Source organism: Drosophila tropicalis, unplaced genomic scaffold (assembly GCF_018151085.1).
Source record: "Drosophila tropicalis isolate 14030-0801.00 unplaced genomic scaffold, ASM1815108v1 contig_302, whole genome shotgun sequence".
Taxonomy (NCBI): Eukaryota; Metazoa; Arthropoda; class Insecta; order Diptera; family Drosophilidae; genus Drosophila; species Drosophila tropicalis.
In genome coordinates this window covers 501,756-518,752 of record NW_027172757.1, presented here as the reverse complement: position 1 = coordinate 518,752, position 16,997 = coordinate 501,756, and the positions used below count along the sequence as shown (strand labels likewise).

General features: G+C 36.3%; 2 protein-coding genes and 1 long non-coding RNA gene across 5 annotated transcripts; 2 read left to right on the top strand and 1 right to left on the bottom strand.

Moving 5' to 3' along the window:
• The first annotated feature begins 569 nt into the window (after positions 1–569).
• Positions 570–5,623, top strand: LOC137572372 (zinc finger protein 480). 3 transcript variants are annotated; one of them, XM_068284122.1, is made up of 3 exons: positions 570–815; positions 3,562–4,438; positions 4,542–5,622. In XM_068284122.1, the coding sequence occupies exons 2-3, from the start codon at positions 3,565–3,567 to the stop codon at positions 5,507–5,509; spliced, it is 1,842 nt and encodes a 613-aa protein (XP_068140223.1). In that variant the 5' UTR covers positions 570–815; positions 3,562–3,564; the 3' UTR covers positions 5,510–5,622. The 3 variants fall into 3 exon arrangements, with proteins under 3 accessions (XP_068140223.1, XP_068140224.1, XP_068140222.1); XM_068284123.1 differs by having other exon boundaries at positions 790–801; positions 4,542–5,623; XM_068284121.1 differs by lacking the exon at positions 570–815 and adding an exon at positions 850–1,230 and having other exon boundaries at positions 4,542–5,621.
• A 1,310-nt stretch (positions 5,624–6,933) lies between these two features.
• On the bottom strand, positions 6,934–11,535 carry MICU1 (Mitochondrial calcium uptake 1). The gene is given in 10 exon segments (XM_068284132.1): positions 6,934–7,178; positions 7,247–7,706; positions 8,137–8,297; positions 9,285–9,399; positions 9,466–9,503; positions 9,597–9,759; positions 10,863–10,882; positions 10,885–11,057; positions 11,130–11,308; positions 11,311–11,535. Coding segments are annotated over 10 exon segments (1,590 nt in total). The 5' UTR covers positions 11,437–11,535; the 3' UTR covers positions 6,934–7,023.
• A 167-nt stretch (positions 11,536–11,702) lies between these two features.
• LOC137572420 (uncharacterized) lies at positions 11,703–12,161 on the top strand. The gene is made up of 3 exons (XR_011031650.1): positions 11,703–11,739; positions 11,807–11,820; positions 11,990–12,161. It is a non-coding gene; the product is annotated as an uncharacterized lncRNA (long non-coding RNA).
• Positions 12,162–16,997: the final 4,836 nt, after the last annotated feature.

The window sequence follows — 16,997 nt, the reverse complement described above, 5'->3', positions numbered from 1 at the left end:
TACTGAAGGAATGCGTTGGGGATAAGGGGTAAGGGCGGTTTCAGATGGGGGCACAACACACATACACACACACACACACACCGATCGTTGAAACAAGTTTTATGGCAAAAAAATATATACTTATACATACATACATACATATATGTATATCAAGTCTGCCTGGTAGTCACGATTCGCCAATTTCAATGACGAGGAGACTAGCTTGCATGGGATCGGACCTGACCACCCACACCCACACGATCTTGCCATATATTCTCACATTATGCAACACTGAAAGGCGAGAGAGGGAGCTATGGGGAGACAGCGAGAGAAAGAATGCTCCAACCATAGAGAGAGAGTAAAAATATCAATTAGCCAACAAAACAACAACCAGACAAAGATAAAGTGAGAGAGAACAAAAAAGGAAAAAAACGCAGCTGTAAAAATTGAAATTAAAAGGCGCACGGAGCTTGCTCGGTTGTGCTTAAATGGAGCTCTGTTCCCGAACTTCCACAAGCATACACATACATATATATACATATATCTGTATGTGTGTGTCTGTATATATACATACGTTTAATCTTTGAAAAATCGTGTGGTTGAGAGTTGGTTGAGTTTTTTTTTCTGTTTTTGCGCGCGAGCTTGTTCGCTCGTTGGTTTCTTTATATCTTTTCATTTTCTTTGTTTTTCGTTGTTGTTGTTGTTGTTGCTGTTGTTGTGTGCCTGAAGAAAAATCAAGTTAACAACCAAAGCACGCAACAGCTCGGTCCGAAGAGCTGCACTGCCTTGGGCGAGAGAGGGGGTGGCCGGAGGAGGAAGAAGGTGAAGAAGGAGCGGTAGGGTAACGACGCCAACGCGCGCCTTTAGCTGTTGCTTTTGTTTTTGTTGTGGTTGTTGTTGTTGTTGTTGCTGCTGTCGCTCGCTTGGCTGATTCACCAGCAACAACTTTTGTCGAGAGGTCTGAGCCGAGCCCGAGCTCATTCCCAATTCCAGTTTCTTTCTTCTTCACTTGCACGGCAGACGCTTCGCTTCTCGCAGCGCGAAAAACATTCCAAATCAAAAACAAAAACAAAAAAAAAATCTGCAAATAACAACTACAACAACAACAAAAACGGCAATAAACATTAAAAAAACTACGCAAAAAAAGAAAAAGAAACTCACAGTATTAAACAGAAAGTTGAAAATTGACTTTTGCTTGATGAGAGGATCGCATTCAAAATCAAATCATTAGATCGGCCCTAATGCTGAGAGGTAAGGATAAGGGAAACACCAGAGGGGGAAAAGAACAAAGATGGTGGCAGACAGAGAGAGAGAGAGAGAATTAATTAATTTTATCGACGCATTGCGAAACGTTTCCAATCGATCACTTGGGGTTTCTGTAATTCCTTTTGTTTGTTTACATTCTGAGAAAGCGGAAAGAAAATCTTTGTAGATATGTATGTATGGGTAACCATATGTACATACATATCTGTATGTATGTATAATCTATACTATTTTTATTTCAGTCATTGCCGACTGTAGGAGAAATTATATGGAAATGCATTTCGAGATCGACTAACTGAATAATAAATAATTTATGTCACAACGAGCAAAATCAAATATCCATGCGTTAGGATCCCATGATGAATCTTCTTTGTTAAAAACTGTTTCAGAGTTACTAAAACATTGTTTTTAAGAAGGCAAATATTATTAAATAAAGTATTTATAAATTTACTATACTTTCTAATATCTGCATTAAATTTCATAAAAAACTTTCGACAAAATTACATACATAGTTTCCGTAGAAACAACAACTTGACTAACTTTTTTATTAAGATAATAGTTTATAAAGCTCACTAATAATGATCCAATTCATTTATTTTTATCGAGGGTGGCCACGTACATTGCTGAAGCGAGACAGAACTCTTTCAATGCAGAGGTTGGGCAGAGTTCGCGGAGTGTTCTGACGACCTTTCCCCCCATTTCCCAAAAATCTTTACAGTGTGCGTCCCTCTGCCAACGCGATGAACATTAAAGATCACTTCGCCGTTCCACAACATGGTTGCTGTGCCTTTACCTGTTTTTTTTCGGGATGACGATCGCTCCCTTGACTCCAAAAAGGTTGTTTATGATCCGCAATCGCAAATTTTTTCGTTAAAATTACCTTTTTCTCTGCCAGTAAAAATCAGCCATGGGAGCCAATAAACCTGGCCATCCATGGTTTAGAAGGGGGTTCACATTTTATGTTAGAAATTACGTGAGCTGATTTCAATGCACTTCTCCGATAAAATTTAGACTGATATTGTGCAAAGACTATATTTCTTTCTACATCTTAGGAAACAAATGTGGTTGAAATGTACTTCAATAAATGTATTTACGAGTAAATTTAAAGTTAAATGCAGTAATTACTTTATAAAATTTTCTGTGATTCTTAAATATATATTTAAAGTTGACGTGAGGAGGTCAGTTGGACCACCTTATAAGCTTTGGTAGCTCACTTATGTAGTTATTGAAAGATCCCTTTAATTATTTTTTTTCATCTCGAGATGACTCACTGTAATCTAAATTCCTTTGAGTCCCTAAACTTTGCTCCTGAATCGAGGAATTCTATTTATAAACATATATACATTATACATATATTTTTAACGATAGTCGCTTCCCTGCTAATCCTCCATTCGAACAAGATGATTTATGAACAGTCATAAAAGTAACCGGCGACGTAGTTCCGAATATTGAAGCCTGTTGGATTGTTGTTGTATTTTTTCTCTGAATGATTATTGCTCGTTCGACCCCGGAGGTGGCTTTATTGCCCTTTTGGTACATCCATCTGACAGTCATAAAGTACACGACTAGCTAGTGGAAGGGGGTTTAGGAGGCCGAGGTAAACTGAGCATTCCGCGAGAAGTAAAGTATATACTAAAAAATTTCTTGTATACTTTATCCAACATGTCAGAAATAAACCTTTCACAAAGAAAGGAAAGAAACGAATTAAATGTAGCAATAGGGAATCCTTGTAATGTTCGTGTCTTTTGTTGGGTAATTCTGCAGACCACTCTGGATCCTTATTGCATACAAACGCTAGGACTAGCCACCGAATAAGAGGCCTTTAGGTAGGCAGTAAGTACTTTTAGGACTTCCTTTTGACTTTGATAAGAGATGAGTATCTCTTATCTCTCTCTTATCTCTTATCTCTTCTATAAGATTTATAGAAATATTATTTATTCAATATAGTCCATTCTTTGCTTAAGTAATCTCTTTAACCCTTATGGGCCCCCCAATCACTTAAAGAACCTATTATAACTTTTTGAGAAAGTGAAAGGATTCCATCTCCACTTATTTTAGAGTCTCTTGTCATTTACTTAAGAATTGTGTGGTTGGAATGTCGTCATAAAAACAAAGTAACACACGCTTTGACTGAAATACACGATTTTTCGACCGAACAACATTCGTTTCTTGCATAAGCATAAATCAGTATGAGATAGTTAAACAATTCGTGAAGTACGTGAAGTTAACATGGTCTCTGATGTCTTTTGTTTGGGTGACTAGAAATCAAATCATTTCAAATATCTCCCATCTCTCTCCCTCTCTTTTTTGATACTTTAGCTCATGGAGTTGGTTTTAGGTAAGGGCATCAGCACCTCCAAACCATCGAGCTGTGCAACGGCTTCGGCCTCTGGGTCCGGATGTGCAGAATGTTGCACCGACTGCGTGGTCATGCCTCCATCCTGTTGCGCCACATCCTCTTGTTATGCGCCCTCGTGTTGTGCCGACATGCACTGTGATTTGGGGTCACAGGAAAATGTATCATATGAATATCATGAGCCTGAGGAGAACTTCGTGTCCATTGATGATGCGAAAATTAAGAATTTGCTTATCAAAATTGGCCAGCAACAGCAGCAAGAGGAGATGCTGACAAGGCAACGACAGCAGCAGCAGCAGCAACGTCAGGCCGAGGAGGCGCAAATCATTGTCCTGCTAGATGAGGAGGACGATGATGTTCATGTTAAGGGTACAGTGGAGGAGGGGAAAGAGCAGCAGCAGCAACCACCAACCGGTTTGGTAATAAGTGCAGCTAGAAGTTTGGCTGAGCGGCCAATTCAGCGGCAATCACCGGATATTGAACTGATACCCAAACAAAGAATTGTAGCCGAAATCGAGTTAACCGATAGTGAAATGGAAGATAATGATCAGCAGCAGCAGCAGCAGGATGGACAACGGGAAGAGGACGATGATGATGATGAGGAGGATCTTCCTTTGGCCACTGTGAGCTGTGAGTTGGCTGATGAGCAGGAACATATTATAGTATTAAACTCTGATGACGAGCAGGATCAATCAGTGCAACAGTCATCTGAAGTTCAAAGGGCCAACAATCGTCGTCCTTACGTTAAGCGTCGTGGACGTAATCTCTATCAGTGCCAAGACTGCGGCAAAAAAGTTCAGTCCAATTATAATCTGAGACGTCACATGATGATACACACTGGTAAGTCGAAAACTGCTCACAAACTCTTCACTTAAGATATTAAATAAGTAAATCTTAGAATTTGTGTCACAATCTCTTTTCGATTTGTTCCTTTTGTTTTTAGGAGAACGTCCTTTTCCTTGCGATCTTTGCGAGCGTCGTTTTCGCGAGTTTAGTGACTTGAAGAAACATCGTCGTAGGCATTCACTGGATCCGCAGTTTGTCTGCATGATTTGTCATAGCCAAGCACCCAGTCAGCAGGATTCCACGCGCTGTGCGGACTGTGAGGGGAAGAACTTGATGATAAAGCCACAAAATGAGGAAAGCCCACAAGAAGAAGACGTCGATGGTGATAGGGAATTGGATGGTGACGGTGATGGTGATGGGGAGGAGGTCGAGTGCATAGCAACGAAAAGCCCTTCACCGCCAGCCACGTTAATGGTTACTTTGGAACCGCCTCCCGTTGCAACGTCTGCACCGCCTCCTCCTCCTCCGCTTATGCCTCGACCGCCCTTGGCTTTGAGTTGCAGCAGTGCCAATTCGTCATCGTCGTGTTTCAGCACTGACATCCACGCGCAACCACCACCCCTCCTGCCCACCCTAGCCGCTGTTGTCGCACCTGCAGCTGTCAAGACACGCAATCGCCCATCTTATCCCTGTCCCTTGTGCCAAAAAGTGTTTGGGACACGTCACAATCTCAAGCGTCATTACATGATTCACACGGGCGAGAAGCCATTCAGTTGTACGAAATGTCGTAAACCTTTTCGTGAATGCTCAACACTTAAGAAGCATATGGTAACCCATTGCAAGGAGCGTTGGTACAAGTGCTCCAGATGCCCCCTGAAATTTCAGGACTATATCGATTATACAGCTCACAGAGATATCAGACACCAGGAATCATCATCAAACCCCAATAACTATGAAAGCGATTCCTCCTCGACCGAAGATTGGCTCGAGTGTTGTGAGTGTCGCAAAAGGTTCACCCAATTGGATGCCTATACCAAACATCTGAAGGAACACGATATACAACTCTATGGCATGTCCGTAGATGACATAGAGGACGATGAGGATGAAGATGTGGATGTCGCTTAGCCAATTGGAAACAATTCCATGTACTGATAGTGAGCGACTTTAAAACGTTTTATAATAAGTATTGCTATATATATATATATATATGTATATGTAAATAAGATATATTCCGCATAATATATTTTATTATCTAAGTATTAAGCACATCAAGTGCCGAAATTTCTCTTGTTATTAAAATATACTTTTGAAAAAAGAAACTTTTTTGATTTGAAAGCCTCTAAACATTAGCAAACTTTGTGAATTAAAGACATATTCGTTTCTTCGAATGACTTTAAATAGATTATTTACAAGATTATATATCGATAATTGTACTCAGTTACATATATGTACATATACGATAATGGTTTGAATGGTTCAAATACGGGAAAAATCATCTTTTAAGACAAGTTTATCTTGTTTGCTATGTCTTGTATCTTTATAATCTAAATTTATTTACCAAAATGTATATTTCGGTTACAGTTTGTCCGATTCTTATCGTTGCCAACTTCTATCCATGGTATATAGTATTGATAGAAATCGAATTTCTTTTATTCTATATATTATCCTAACTAATTATTTTTACTTGTCTATTCCTTCACAAATCTCTGTGTTGCGGGATCATCAGTTTTAAAAAGTACAATCTGATAGTGAATATATTTGTTTACTTTATTTGATTAAATGTCTTCCACGTATTTTTATGATCGGATATTCCTTGTGATATTGGTAGATTGATGTGTATACTAATAATGTCATTTTCCAAAATAGTTTCAACAATCTCATTTAGAAACTGGATGAAGACATTGTTTCTTACTGATTGCTATAAATAAGGCATCTCTAAGCCCCTCATTGTCGTCGCAGTGCATAAGACTCTTTTGAAAGTGTATTATTTTAATATACTTGCCCTAGTCAACTTTCATCTGAATGACATTTCATTTCAGAAGACATTTGAACAGAGATGTGATCCAATCTACTTCTACATTTTAAATAAGTTGGTATACCAAAAAATTAACATTATCTTTGGCTCGACAAAACTGCGTACACAAACCAATCTGTTGATAACCAAATAACAACTTGTTAGAGCTGAGGAAAATAGGATTTTTGAAAATTTAGTAGGGTTAGGCTTAAGAATCTTTGCTAATCTTTATACTAACTTTGGATTTTCGTGAGTTGTCACGTGTAACGCGAAGGAATTTATATGAAGAAGCAATTTCAGTGAGAAATCTAAGTAAAAGTGGTGAATTCCAAAATTGTCATAAGGATGCTCTGCGAATTTATCTCTTAGGAATGTCCCAATGAGTACAAGGATTGTGAAATTTGTTAAAAATTTAAAGTCAAATTTGTTTTAGATATTTCAACATACGATTCACGTATAATCATATATAGTAGTCGTCAGATATGAGCAGAATTAAATTAAAAGTGAGAAAAAATTTTAAGTATATCATGATAAATTAGAAAATAAAATAAATATATATTTAAAAAGCGTAAGAAAATTGACTAATAAATAGTTGAACTAGTCGCGTAAATTGGTTCGCATAGATTTATAAATCCAAAAGGACTGGCTTCGTTTCCTTGGCACATTTAAAGACAGAGCGCATCATCTTGAGAAAACCCGTATCCTTGGGTTTCTCCAAACCACGTTGAACGCGATTTTTCATAACCGAAATGAATTCCTTGTTACTCAATTGATTGTCATCTGGAAGAGAGAAAGAAATGCTTTAGTTTTTATTGTCTTTAGGCTTCCATCTCGTTTTTTGGACTCACTGTTCTCATCAAAGATGGTAAATACCACATCCACCACATGATCAGATAGATTGACCATGGCAACAGTTTTGGCCACATGTTGCAAAGTTTGCTGATCGATCGAAGCGCCGGCTATGTGATAAAAGGTCAATGCCGTGTCCACATCATTGATATTATTGAGGAAGTGAAAGAAATCCAAGTAGTCTTGTTTCGAAATGCCTGTGCCGTGATCGCGGAAGCGTCGCTTCACTCGCTTTAGTTTCTTTTGCTTCTTTTTTAGCGGATAACCCGCATAGGCCAGCAAAAGCTCAGCAAAATCGGCCTCAGTTATATTGCCCTCCTCGTTGGGTTCCTTGCGTTCGAACTCCAGGGAAAGGATCTCACGCTGCAATTGCTCTTGGAAGTCCAAGAACTTCTCAATGGTAAGTTTCTCATCCATACTGGGGCCAAAGAAATATGTGATCAAGGCCGAATTGACGCCCTGCGAAACGAGTTAAAAAATATCAAATTTATTAAATGAACTCGATAAATATTACATGGAAGAATAAACAGGAATTTAATATGGGTGCAAAAAGGATATTCTACATAATGTTTGTGAATGTCAATGAAAAATCATACACATAATATATAATATATATATACAAAAGCGTTGCTTGTTTGTGTTTTTTGTTTTGTTTCGGGTTCAAGCGAATATACCTTTAAGGACTGTGAAACGAAAGGAAGTATAAGACATATGTACACAGTTAGGAGAGACGCGTTTTATGGTCAAAAAAGCCAAAAAAGAGACATATATAGAGAAATACAATACAAAAATATATATATATAATATACAGAATCGATTTTAGTTGTCGATATTTAGCTTGTTCACATTGCTAATGGGAAAATGAGGAAAATTGGCTATTCAGCTTTACCTTGAACGTATTTCCCGTGTTTGCGTGATCGCGATGACGCGTTCCCATGCTCGTCTGCTGACGCACTAAAGTTGCTACCATTTCGAATTCCTCACAATCCACATCGCCATCACCATTCAGATCGAACATCCGAAACGCAATCTCAAAGTGACGACGCGAAACTGCATGAAATTTAAGAAAAAAAGATAATACATTTCAATAACAAAAACACAAAACTATAAATTATATTTGGAATTTGTAAGACAAAAAAAACATTCCGATTGGCATCACACAAACTTTAATGGAATCGGTTTTAACAAAGCAATATTGCCACTCCCTAGAGAATTGTTATACCCGGCATTTACTCTTCATTGTATATAGAAATTAACTCGTTAAATAAAGAGTCATTTTGTTATATGCAGCACACAGCAGTTAAGTAATATTTAATTTTCAAAATGCAAAAATATCGGGGAACGTTTTAGCTTTTTCGATCTGTTGTAGAAAAAGATTCTTAAAAACAATGGCATTTAACTGGAAAGGAGCTTAGCAGAGGACTGTTTATCCCAAAGCAAACACGACAACAGCAGTTCCCAACTAGTTTTACTGTTTGAAATGTAATTCTAGAGTTCTCTAGCAAAGTCTGTTGATCATAGAAGATTTTTTTCCAAGATTGACCTCAGGGCGGTTTAAGTACACTTGAATATCATGTATATCTACATACTAGTATCGTCTTAGTAATACAAATTAAATGCTTTTCCGCTTGCAAACTCTTTGACCCTCTTTGGAATTTTAAGATATCATATAATACACAAATAGTATACAAATATTTATGACCTTTTCGGTTTGTATAATGTACCTTATTCTAAATTATTTTGTTGCGTTTTAGTTTCTTAGACCTGTGATTTGTTAGAACTAGAAATCAAAAGGGGGAAGCGGACATTTTGCCACTAGATTGTCGTAAATACAGTGAAATAAATGCAAAATAGTCTCGGTACCTGTCCATTGTTGACTTAATCTTTTTAAATTTGTGCTTCTAATTTAAAAAGAAAGTTGAATCGGTTTTAGCTGACTTACAGCAAATCTTTTAACTAAAATTGTATTAAGGCAAAGTTTTTGCCTGTTTTCAAAGCCAAATTGACCAAATTTATCATTATAAATTGATAACTCACTTGAGAGCACAGTTAGTAGAAATATATAATCGGAGAAGGTAATTAGGCCATAGGAACCCAATTTGTAGAAAATGCTGTTCTTTTCCAAATGTAAATTGAGTTGTTCGCCCACAGACTGAAAGTGAAAGATATGTTATATGAAAATAAAGTAAAATATGTATTATTGATATCACACACTCACCTTGGGATCATAGCGACGATATTGATCAAGACCAAGACCTGAAATATTGGAAACAAATATTGTTATTAAATACTGAATACAAATTTCGATTCGGAATGATGTTAGTAACTTTTTGCTATGTATTTGCATACCATCGGGCTGTTTCATGCCTGGCGTCATGCTAGTCAAAAAATCGGTTGGTGTCATGTAGACCTCATGACGATCATCGGCCACTGGGACTTGTATGGTGGCGAAGTATCGAAATACTTTATCCGGTGTGGAAAACTGACGTATACGATTCTCATACTCAATTATCTAATTGTAAGTGAATAATTTATTTTCATTTTAGCGATAATTTACTTGAAAACAATTGAGAATTAAAACCAGAAACAGAGGACAACAGCGAACGAAAAGTATACTCATAGAAATGAATGTGATGTGTTAGTTAAAAATGAAAAAAAGAAAATTGTAAAATAGTTTACCATCTGGTTGCTTTATGCCCGGATAAATAGAGCGTAGAAAGTCCTCGGGAGTCATGCATACAATGGTCTGTGTGGCATCTTGGAGACGCACCGTGGCAAAGTAACGAAAGATTTTGTCGGGTGTGGAGAATTGCCTTATGCGATTCTCATATTCAATTATCTTTAATGTGTGTGTGTGTGTGTTGTTTAAACAACGTGTGAAACAACATAGGCATGAATATATAAGAAAAAGTAAAGTACCAAAGAAAATAGTTGAAAAATAACAAGAAAAGCAAGTAAAAAGATAAAGAGTAAAATTTATAACAAAGTCAGAGTTTGTGTTTCTAAAAAGGTTTTAAATACACTGTAAGCTGTATATCCATTAAATCAACTACCTTGCAATTTTTGTACAAATTTAATCTGTTGCTATGATTAACATTAGTTTTCAAATGCAATTCCAATCAAGTATCGAATTTTTAAGTATTGAATTAGCCAGAATATTCGAATACTCAATGAAAGTCAAAGAACTTACAGACAATCGGTCATTGAATCCTAGATGATTGCTATACCATGCTTAATTCAACATTTAATGTTTGTTTTCGATAAATTGTTTATAGAAGAATTGGAACTATTGGATAAGGGATTTTATAGCGAAAGAGATCTTTTTTGTTGCATTGTGACCCCACGTTTTTAGATTGGTGGCCTGTGAAGCCTATATGTCCTTTTGTATATTTAACTGAATTCAATATTTAAAGGTTTTTCCAGACGGTCCGGTACCATTTTCTAATAATTGGCTTTTTACATAAAAACAACGCCTAGTATACTTAATTTTATAAAAACTCACTTTTCCTGATGTATTTACAACAAAATTTAACATCCTTTAAGATTTCACTCACATAACTCTGACTTGATAAATGGATATACATATTCCAGAATGCTCTTTCCTATTTAAATTACCTTCCGCTCGCGGAAACCAACTTTTCCTTGATCTTTTTGCCCTCATGCAGGTGGAGGCCACTGCCAGTGGAATCATCATCATCATCTTCGCTATCCTCGCTGTCACTATCCTTCTCACTGCCATTGACACCGGCTGCATTGGAGGGACGTTGTCCAGCATCCGCATCAACTTTTGGTATCAGCATTCGCTTTACTCTAAAAATAAATTTGAATGATTTTCACTGCTTCTTCTTCTTGAGGTTTGTTTGGTTATTTTTTTTCACTCACTTGCCCCAGTCCAAAACAGAGATGAAGAATAAACCAAGAACCATAAAATGGAAATATTTTGTTATTCTTGGTGTCTTATCCTCGCCATGTCCAAATCTTTTGTGTCCTCTGATCTGCTGTTGTCCTTGTCCAAGAGAAGAGCAGTTCCAGCTGATAGCAAATGTGTTGTTGTTTTTGTTGTTGTTATTGTCGAGGCTCTAGTTAAGGACGAGGCAAATAGCTGCTGACTCCAGAGAGGATTCACAGCTGTTGGCCTTGTTAGGGCAGCCAGAGCCTGTCGTGTTACTAGAAAACGTAGCACCGACATTTTAATCTATTTTTTTTTACTGTTTATTGCGTTTTTTTGTACAAATTTATTATTATGCGCATTTTTGGCTAATACAGGGACTTATACTGGTTAATATTGGTATCCACCGCACGTTTCCCAGTATTTTTCCCTAGTATTTCGATTTGTTGGGAGTTGCCATTGCAGAAAAACCTAATGGTTAGTTAGTTTTTTACGAGGTGTGGCAGCACTATAAAACCGTTTTAGCGGTACATTTCGAGTTACGAAGAATACGAGAAAATTTACAGTTTTGATTTTTATTAAATATGTATTATTATTCAACAAGTAAGTCTTGATTCGAATTCTTTGCAACCTAAATGCAAAAAACTTTACTTTACAGATTTTTTTAAAGTCTATTAATTGCAGGTAGGTTATTCATTTTAAACATAACCTAAGACAATTGTCAACTAATCAATTACAAATCAAAAACCCAAAACATCTGTGGCTAACAACATAACCGTATTCAACATAAACAAACTTACGGTACAAATGAAGTTTTCTTTCTTTTTACATTTGTTTTGTTTTGCTGTTGGAGGCGTCGGCGTCTTCAACAAGTTGAAATTCAATTTGAAATGCTGATTGCATCCACCAGGCAATTACCACACACACACACCCGCCATGCAACCCAGGTGAAATTTTTTTCAACCTTTTGCATTTTGATTAATGGAACACACGCCCCAAATTGGTGGCAATGGTTGATGTATTTATTGGACGCGAAGTTTATTTATGGCCCGAAACATGGCAAGAGAGAGAGACTTCTTGGGTGGAGCTAGACCATTGGACAGCCGCCAACTAGAGTGTCAGACTTGGTAAGTCCAAATTGATTTGGATTAAATTACTGTATCAAACGATCTATGTGTTGAAAACTACAAAAGAAAAAAAATTTCTGAAAACTATTTGTATATTTTGGCAACATCTTGATGTGGGTCTTCATCTGAGCAATTTGGTAAGGAGCTATTACTTAGGACTGACGGAAAACACTTGAAAAGAAAATTTAGTAAACATTTGCTGTGCATTTTTTTGTTGTCTTCAGCCTGTGAGTAAAAAAAACACAAAAATTATTAATTCGATCACTCTGTAAATTCTCATAGATTTTGTCTAACAATATTAGTGATTAAAAAACATATATGAACTAAATGAATATTCCTAGTTTTACAATAAGAATTAAATAAATTTAAAAATTTTTCTAAGGAATAAAGCCAAAATAAGCAAAGTTCCGTTTAAGTCCTAATACATTATCACAATGAAAGACATTCTTGTCGCCTTTTCATCCTATATTATATTTTACCTAAAAATTACGAAAGATATTTCAAAACCTTTTTTTAAGTAAATCATATTTTCTTCTTCTAAAGTTTTTTAAACTAATGCAAGAGCAATTTAAGAAGTATGTAAAACCAATGTTTATGACTCTTTTGCAACAATCTTTGCATTTTTAATGTAATTTTAATAATATTACCATGTTGTCAAGGTCTTTTTTTTTCTGGGTTAACTGGCTTTTCCGAATCTTTCAATTCGAAAACAATTAAAACGGCATTAGGTACACTCGCACACACATGCAAACACACACTCAGACAGACAGCACCTGACTTGGTTTAGCTCGATTCTGATTTATGCATCTATTGGCCTCTTAATTAAATCACAACGAATGCTCCATGACGATTGAGAGGGTGGCGGGAGGGATGATGGAGTGAGCGGTGGGGATTAGGAATTAGAATTGGTAAATGGCCAACTGGCAATTGGTTAGCCACTTGATTAGCATTTTGCAAATTAATTTCTCATTAGTCCAACAATTTGAAATAATTGGGATATGTATACGCAATTCGATCACAGAGAGACAGAGATAGAGATATGGGGAGAGGGAGAGACAGAGAGCTAGAAAACAAGAGCATGGCCAACAATTCCTCGCTCCATCTCTTGCTTTGCCATCTTCTTCAATTCCTCTTGGACCAGCTTAGTAGTTTATTGAACTGGTTTCAGCTGCTGATGGTCGCGGAAATTGTATTGGATCTCATCCATGGATGGTCGTTGGCTTTTATCAGTTGTCGCCAGTTGTTCGGCCCATAGGGTCTTTCCTGGTAAATCAATGCAATTAATGTCACTTCCTTCTGCATTTAATGTCTATGTTCAGTAATCGTCGATGGCGCCATTTGTCCTACTCCCTTCATGCCCCCCCATCCACCATTCAAGGCCCAAATAGCCATGCCCAACATGCTTATTGGCATGAACTTGGGCCAATTTCGTTGTGGCATAGCTTGTTAACCGGTTAACTAAACGCCAAGACCCATTCAGATTCAAATTGTTGTCGGTTGACGCAACTCTAATGGAAGTCACAACTTGGCATTGTCGTGAGGCCAAGCGAAAGTGCTTGCAGCTTCAAAAAAAGGGGCAACAGTGGCGGATTTACCCAAAGCCCACTACTGGTTAGGGCCTAGGGCGAATTAATTTTAAGGATACAACATCTAAGTTTACGACTTAACTTGAATTAGATAACAAAATAACTTATGTGTACCAACAAATTAAGATCAAATTAGATCGATTTTACGTACAAATCGGAAGTTTCAATTATATTTTTAGTTTTTAACTTACAGATTTTCAAAAACAAGCAAAGTTTAAACATTTCATTTATACAGAAATCTGTATGTTCAAGAGTTTTTGATCTAACAAATCCCGTCTATAGTTATTAGTTCAGCTGTCACACCGTGCGTATACGTAATTCTTGGTTAATTTTAAGTGTCCAAAGCAGCAAAGTACATTACGATGACAACTTTGAAAAGAGTTATCAATAAATAATCACGAATTGAAGTTCGAACGTTAAATATTTGCGTTTTATTATTAAGCTTAAATTTTAAATACCAAATAAAATGCATAAGAGAGAAAGGACTAAAAGAAACTCCTTCTACTAATAATATTTTTATAATCTTAGTAAAAGAATTCACTTTTTTAAACCAACAACGACAATTAAGGAATCAGAGTACTACTTCTTATCGTTTCCAAATAATTCTGTTATTATCGTTGGATTAGTGATCGGTTCTAGTTTTCGATTTCGAGCCAACTCCCTTTAAGTCAGTGGAATAATTGCCAAATTCGATTCTTTCATTATTTTACAAAAATTATTCTTTGCAAGCAATTCAAACATAAAGGAAACTTTGTCAAAAACGACAAATAACTTTGATAATTTTGGCCTAAGAACTAATTGAAACCTGACTTATTTAGTAGATGATTGACTTTCGGAATTGACAGGAACGAATTTAAAAAAAGTGCAAACTTTTGATCGATTTACACCTGAAAACCATTCGGAAAAGAAAATCACCTTGAACATTATGAGGGAAAAAGAAATAAATTTTGTTCCTACAATAAAGCGCTTACAAACTGAGAGGAATTCAATAAATAATAATACAATGAATAAGTAATCTCATAAACATAAGCATTTACTTACACGAAAGTTTCACTTTATACAGTCAAGAATGTTGGTTTTTCCTTAGGCCAGACACAAACTAAAAGAGCTTGACACGAGTCTGTTAAAACCAGTTGGGAATTTTAAGTGCAGTGCTTTTGGTTTTTTTTTTCTTCTTTATGGAAAACAAATAACAAACAACTCACTTGTCCCATAAATAGTGTCACAAAAGAAGAAACTCAATTTTCAAAATTGAAAAGTCCCAACAACGTCCAAAAGGCAACAGAGCGAAGGAAACTTAAAACTGGGCAAACAATTGACAAGAATTGAAAAATATATAGGACATCCATATATGTATGCATAAAAGGAAGTACAAATAGTGAAATGTAATCGATAATCGCAGTCAATGGCATTTGCTGAATTTTTAATGGAAAAATGAGGAAACAAAAACTTCTCCGGAGTAAAGTGAATGCAGAGTGGGAGACAAAGAACGGAAATGCAAACGATAACAAACGCATGTGCTGCTTCAGATCCGGCGAAGGAGTCACACAGGGCGAATAGTGAAAGGAAAGTAGTGGGTAATATTCGGAAGAGTCGTAGGGATGTGGCGCACAAATAGAAGTCGACTTACTTCCAATCGGTATTGGCATATTGGCCAAAGTTTTCAAACGCCAAAGTGGATTGCCTCTTGATTAATTAAAAGCTCTTTGACTTTTCCCTTCTTGTCCCATTCCCACCCACTCTATTTTTGTCCCATTCCTTTCTCTCACTTTATTTGTACTGCATTGAGCATCCTCTTCTTTCGTTCCTTACTTACGTTTGCTTTTGCTGAAAATGTCCTACGCAATATGTTTGTGTGTGTGTATGTGTGGGTAAAATCCTGAATTCGTATCTTTACAAACGAACTTTGTCCTTTTCAAGGACCTTAAAGAACCTGGCTAATTGCTAAAAATAAGGAAAAAACATAAGACTGAGAGTGAGAGTGAGACAAGGAAGACAACCTGCCAATTACATTGTTTGGCAACAGCTGCCACTGCCACTAAAAATGGCCAATTAACAGGCAAATGAGCCAGGAAATTCAACAACAATCATTATTATGATTTCTCAACTACAGACAGACAACCAACGCCAAGTAAAGACATAAAAATTAACAGCACTTGACTATAAAAAAGAAAAAAAAAAATGCGTCATGAGAAGAGCAGACAGCAGACAAAATAGACTGATCAGGCAGACAAACGGACAAACGGACCGACGAACAGATAGTCTGGAGCAAATCTCTAAATATAGCTGATTGCGTGATCGTGATCGTGTTCGGTTCCAAATGCGAAAGAAAAAAACATTTTTTTTCGAAAGCCCCAATGGATCAGGAACAACAATAGCATTTGCATACTAAAAGGAGAAATGTTCATTTAAGCTAAGCTAATAAATAGCTACTTGAAAGTTAAGATAAATGCAATTATCACTATTGTTAGCCAATTAGAGTTTAAGTGCCTTTTACTTACCTCAATTAGGAATTGCACTTTATATTAATTTGCAATAATTCACCACATAGGATAATTAAATCTTTGCTACGAATTGCCAAAACAAAGAAATTTAAAATATTTAGATTTTTAAGAGTTGCTTTTGAGTTTATATAGGAGAATATTTGAATTTAAAATGAATTAATTCAAGGATCACAATCAAATTTCTTATACTTAAGAAACCATCCATCAATTTTCTTAAAAAAATATAAAACAAAATTATTTTTTCGTTTGCCTGCATACAGTTAAAATATAAATACTTTAAATTGCAGAGAGTCTAAAATTATTAATCATTTAAATTTCGAGTATGTTAAATGCTTAAATTTTGGAAAGGTTTCTCAATTCTCAATTCAGTTTCGAGACATCATATTAGAGTATTTACTTCGGGCCGAACCGTTTAAGCCATATAGATGGATAGATAATGCGCCAACACCATAAGGTTGCGTTACTGCTCACTAATATATTAAATAAACTGGTTTAAGGAAATATCTCCGACCATATAAAATATATACAAGGGAAAGTATATACTATATACAAAGTATGATCAAGGGATCAGCACGACGAGACGAGTTCATATAGCCATGTCCGTCCGTCTGGTATAGCGCAAATTCCTCCTAGACCGTTAGATG